The sequence below is a fragment of the Suricata suricatta genome, chromosome 13 (genome assembly GCF_006229205.1).
Source record: "Suricata suricatta isolate VVHF042 chromosome 13, meerkat_22Aug2017_6uvM2_HiC, whole genome shotgun sequence".
Classification (NCBI taxonomy): domain Eukaryota; kingdom Metazoa; phylum Chordata; class Mammalia; order Carnivora; family Herpestidae; genus Suricata; species Suricata suricatta.
In genome coordinates, this window is record NC_043712.1 from 6,549,168 (window position 1) to 6,554,121 (window position 4,954).

The following is a 4,954-nucleotide window of genomic DNA, read 5'->3' on the forward strand; positions in this document are numbered from 1 at the left end:
AGTGGCCCCCTCCCGGCCCTCCTCCCCCTGCACACACATGCCTCTCCCCCCCGCCCCCCACCGCCCCAGGACCCGTCCCAAGGGGCCCCCACGGCCCCTTTTGCTTTTCAGGCAGATTCCCACCGGGTCTTAACAGTCCTACCTGGAAGAACCGATTTGGGGAAACTTTAGGGCCCATCCCGCTGGCCCTGACTGCGGATTCAGACGTGCTCATGCGCTGGCCTGACTAGAGGCTCTGAGTCACTTGGGGGGTGATCTGGGGACGTTCCCAGGGGGCACGAACGACTCCCCCCCCATGCTTAGTTCTGCCACGCGACATGTAGCAAAGCGTGGGGCAGGGGCTGGGAAAGGACCCGAGAGGGAGGGGTTGGGGGTCGGATCTAGGGGACCCGACCGGAGCTCGTGGCGCCCGCGGCGTGAGACTCCCCGACCCCCTTGGCCCGCGCCCGCAGCCCGGCCTCTCCGGGCGTCTTTCACCTGCCGCGGCGCCCCCTCCTCCATGGCTCCGCTCCGGCAGCTCGGCCCCTCCTCTCGACCACCGCGGTTCCGGAAGCCCCGGCCCCTCCGCCGGGACTTTCAAACTTGAAACTTCCCGGGAAGCGGAGCCGGAGCGGCGGGATCGGGCGCCCCCTCCCGAGGTCCGCTGGCCCTCGTGGGACCTGGGGGCAGCGCCGCCTCTCGGCCGCGAGGGGTCGGCGCCGGGGACCCCACTCCGCGACCGCGGGACCCCGCGTTTCCCCGAATGGGACGTTCCGCGGGCTCCGGGGCCCAGCGCCCCTTTCCTGAGTCCGCTGACCCCCTCCCCGCGGCAGAAGGCAGGAAGGGACATTTCCAGGGCCGGGGTTCTCTAGCTGCCCTAAGGGGCGGCCGAGAGGCGAGAGCGCCGCCTGCCGGCCGCGGGACACTGCCAGGGCGGCCGGTTGGCTCCGGGCTGGGTCAGCCCCCTTCCTCGGAGCCATGCCACCACCTGGTTCCCGCCCCTAAGTTTCCCTTCATCTTGGATCCTTGATGTAAAATGGGCTAGTCCCCAACCTGTTCCCCCACGGAGTCTTGGCCTTGTCTAGTCACTATAAGAATGTAAAGCCTCAACCAAAGCCTGCCGAATTACAAATTACAAACATCTCTCAGGCCACCACCGGTCAGCCAGAGTGGAGTTTTCTGTTTCAGCCAGTCACCGTTCTTCCCTTGTCCTAAAGCACCCATCTAAACAAGACGACACATTAAAACCGTAGGAAACAGCCATTACTTCAGGAAAGCCAACCAGTGGGCACTGTCCTGGCAATGGCTTGTCTGTAAGGAATCTTCGTGTCCTTGCTAACCAGCACTGCACCAGCACTTCAAGCCTGGTCCAAAGGGCTTTGAGTAGGTGGCAAAGGTGGGTGATTTACTGACTTGTAATAGGTGCTTTCACTGAGAGACACCAGGCCCGGCCCACTTTGCTCTGACCACCTCCCTCTCAATGGAGTGGAAAAAGCGATACTGGCAAGCCACGGACAACCCTGGGTTGTCCTGGAGCAGGAAACCAACCAAATGACACCAACATAAGCAAAGGCAGCTTGGTTCAGTGGGGTATGTGTCTACACTCCCTAATCAGCACAAGGGCACATCAGAGTTGCCAAGGGCTTTTAGACGGTAATGACACATAGTAGGATCTTTTAAATGAGAATTATCAGTGTGCTGGGCTGAATGTTAACTGTAACTTAGAAGTAAAAAGACTATCAGCTTCTGACTGCAGGTCATAGGTTTGAGGGAAAGACAACAAACTAGCAAAGCCCCCCTTTTCAGGAGGGTGTCTATCTCCCATCTTGAGAATCATTTATCTACTCCTCTAGCCAAGAAAGTGGAAGAACTCAGAAATGATTTCCCAAGTTTGCTGTGTGTTCACTGGCTCACTGGTTAATAAGGGAAAGTTCAGAAGTAGCAGAATCCACGCACCCCAGGCTGGATGAACCAACAAGGAACCTCCAGACTGATGGAGGAGTCTGATAGCCTCTGTCTGATGGTGGCAGCGTACTTCGTGAAACTAACTCTCAGGAAAACATCAAGCCGAAAGGAATGTACAACTTCCTAGCAGGACACATTAGATTTTTTTCCCTTTGAATACATTTTTCCCTTCCCCACATTGCAAGCAGCAAGCCATCCACGTTTTGGATTCGCCTTTCTTGGGTAGTGAGTACATGTCACCAACTAATCAGCTTGGCACATACCCTCCACTATGCTAATCACAAAACTGCAATCCTTTTTCCCTCCGACCTGCTAAAAAGTAAACTTGCTAAGTCTTCGCAAACACAGCACACATTCAGAAGGAAACGGTCACTGCTGGGGGGGTGGCGGGGAAGGGGATAGACTTGGAATGGCTACGCATTGGTCTCCTAAGAACTTGTCTTGATCTTCAGGAAATCCTGAAAGTCTTCACTCTTTGCAACAGAATTTCATTCTCGCATGAGCCAGAAAGAGTTCATAGTAAAACCTAACAGAAAAGGGAGAAAAACCAAACCTATGTTTCTGGGACCAAGTGAAACCATGAAACCAATTATTATAAATCAGTAATGATCATAAAGATTACCAAAAATTAATCCAGAAACACCGATGACTAAGAATCCTCTAAAGCCCAAAGGCCCCCCAAATCCATCAAGTCAAAACGTTGTAACTTGAATTTAGCAACCAGAGCTAACACAAGTGAAACAGGCTTTAGCAAATGTCAGCCTGCCGAGAGAGGCAGGCTTGTGGACCATTTAAACTCTACATCCTAGAGCCAGAGCTGGGTGAAACTGTAGGGGCAGATCACAGAGGTCAGAGAACAGTTAAGTCTTTTAGAAATCGGGCCATAAGAGAAACAAATAATCTCAACCGTAGTGATGGTCTAAAATAGAATATTCCGTTAGGTTTGACGTTAAATGTAAACATGCATCACCAGCTACTATCCCCCAAGCTCCAGTTCATGTAGCTGGTCCCTCAGAAAGTTTGGCACAGCTTTGGAAGACGGTGCCCCCTTCCCAGGGAAACTACGAAAGGTCACCATTTACCCTTTTCTTTTGAAATGTCCTCGGAGCAAAGGAGCTTTAAGCCATTTATCTGACACTTTACACACTTGCCTAAGGGTCAGCCTGAGAACTTCTTTTGCAACTGGGCCCAAAGCACATTTGCTACTCCGCAGCCACTTTCCTTCCTCTGGGCCTAGCATTCCTTCACAGCATTTGTAGGCAGAGCAGTCTAAAAGGTGATCGCAACAGTTGGGCGGGCTTTTATCTTGTTAAGGACTATTTCTTTTAACTATATTCCCAAAAGTAAAAGAACATTCTACAGTCTGGTTAAATGGGACCTCTAAGAGACTACCTGACCAGCCGGTCTGTCACTTTTAGTAAAGCTGTTAATTCTGTGAAAACAGAAATTACAGGCTGACTTCATAATTCATTTGAGTGACTATTCCCCCACCCCCCAGCGAAGTCCTTTAAACATTGACTTCGTTATGAAAATACTCAACCCCTTCACGGACATTCCCAAGGTTTTTTCCCCACGACCCTTAGACATACCCTTCCGTAGAGATGTTACCTCTGCTAGACCGAACCATTTGAAGTTACCCCCTTCCCCAGTCACTAGGAACACGAGCCACACAGAAAAACTAGCTTATCGTCCCAATTCAAAAGCAAGTCAACAGTTCTCTACAAATCAAGGAGAATGACCCCAGTCAGAAAAAAATCTTTATGTTCCTTTATTGGAGCAAGATTCCTGACCGGTATACAGTGATGTATTACTAAACATGACCTGTGCAGAAATTACATACTACCCATCGCGACAGGTTTTCATTACACTTTGCCTATCGATGGGATAGTTCCATTTATAAAGTTTTTTATACATCAAAAAACTTTGACCAGGCTGTCCATGAAATCATCTCTGAAAAAGTTAAGTGGCATTTAATTTTAGCTACTATAATTTACAGCATTAAAAAGCTTATGCATTTAGGTAGCTTCCCAAAACGTTATTCTATGCGCAGTGGCATTTAGCAGAGCTGAGCCCGTCCTTCTCACTAGCTTCACACAGACAGGCCTCACTTGAGAGCTATAGGCTAAACAGCTAGTACTTTGAGACAAAAGTACTCCTGAGTTTACCACCAACAGGGACTTCTGGTCTGTGAGTTGGTCTTCTCAGCCCCACCTCCCAGCGCCAGCGAGGGCGCGCCAGGAACTGCCCTGTGGGATTCGGCATTAAGCACCGGTGGTGGCAGGCACGATTATTAGATCCAGGTAAATAAAGGCCCGTTTTTTAAAATGCCAATCTGAGATACAAATCACGGGCACAACATGATCAGAACGGACTTTTGAGCAATCTGGTGCCCCGAACGAGGTGGACGATTTCAGAAACTGACAGCAAATCGTACCCATGATGGTTCCCGGATTTGGAGACGCTAATACATTGATTAAAATCCCTTTCTCAGTCCACGCAAGCCCTGAGGTCACCCTGCAAAGTGCGTATCAAAAAATACGGAGTCAGGGTGACAAAGTTTGACAATATGTTACAAGTCAAACTTGGAAAATCATAATTAAATACACCTGTTCTGAGAGAAAAGCATCAAATCCTTTGTGTACACATTTAGTTTTATTGTAACAAAGCAACTTGTACACTTTTAACGTTTAAAACTGAGCATCTTTCCTTTCCAGTGAAACAAAAAGAAAATTTAAAAATAAACAGGAACAAAATTACAAGAGAATGTCAATTCCAAATAAGATCCTACAGGTTCTGCTGATTCTCCCATCGAGTGGCAGGGCTCAAGTCATCATTAGGAGAGAATTTTATTTTAAAAGTGTCATCTTCAACTGCAAGGATGTCCGTGAAACATCACAATTAAACATGCCAAAGGAGAAGCCATGTTGTCAAAATGCCCACTTAACCCACCCAAACATCTCAAACCCACCCTTTGCTGACCTTCTATAACCCCATTTTTTTAAGTTTTTTT

At 49.2% G+C, this 4,954-nt stretch overlaps 1 protein-coding gene across 5 annotated transcripts in view; it reads right to left on the minus strand.

The window, feature by feature from the left end:
• The window catches only part of PKN3 (protein kinase N3), an 11,076-nt gene extending 10,289 nt beyond the window's left edge, over positions 1-787 (minus strand). The window contains exon 1 of one of the 5 annotated variants that reach the window (XM_029920146.1): positions 478-787. In XM_029920146.1, coding sequence (XP_029776006.1) covers positions 478-501 — 24 coding nt within the window. In that variant the 5' untranslated portion in view covers positions 502-787. Of the gene's footprint in view, positions 1-142; positions 415-477 lie in introns of those variants that run through there. The other 4 variants (XM_029920148.1, XM_029920144.1, XM_029920145.1 and 1 more) reach the window with 4 other exon arrangements.
• Between the last annotated feature and the right edge of the window lie 4,167 nt (positions 788-4,954).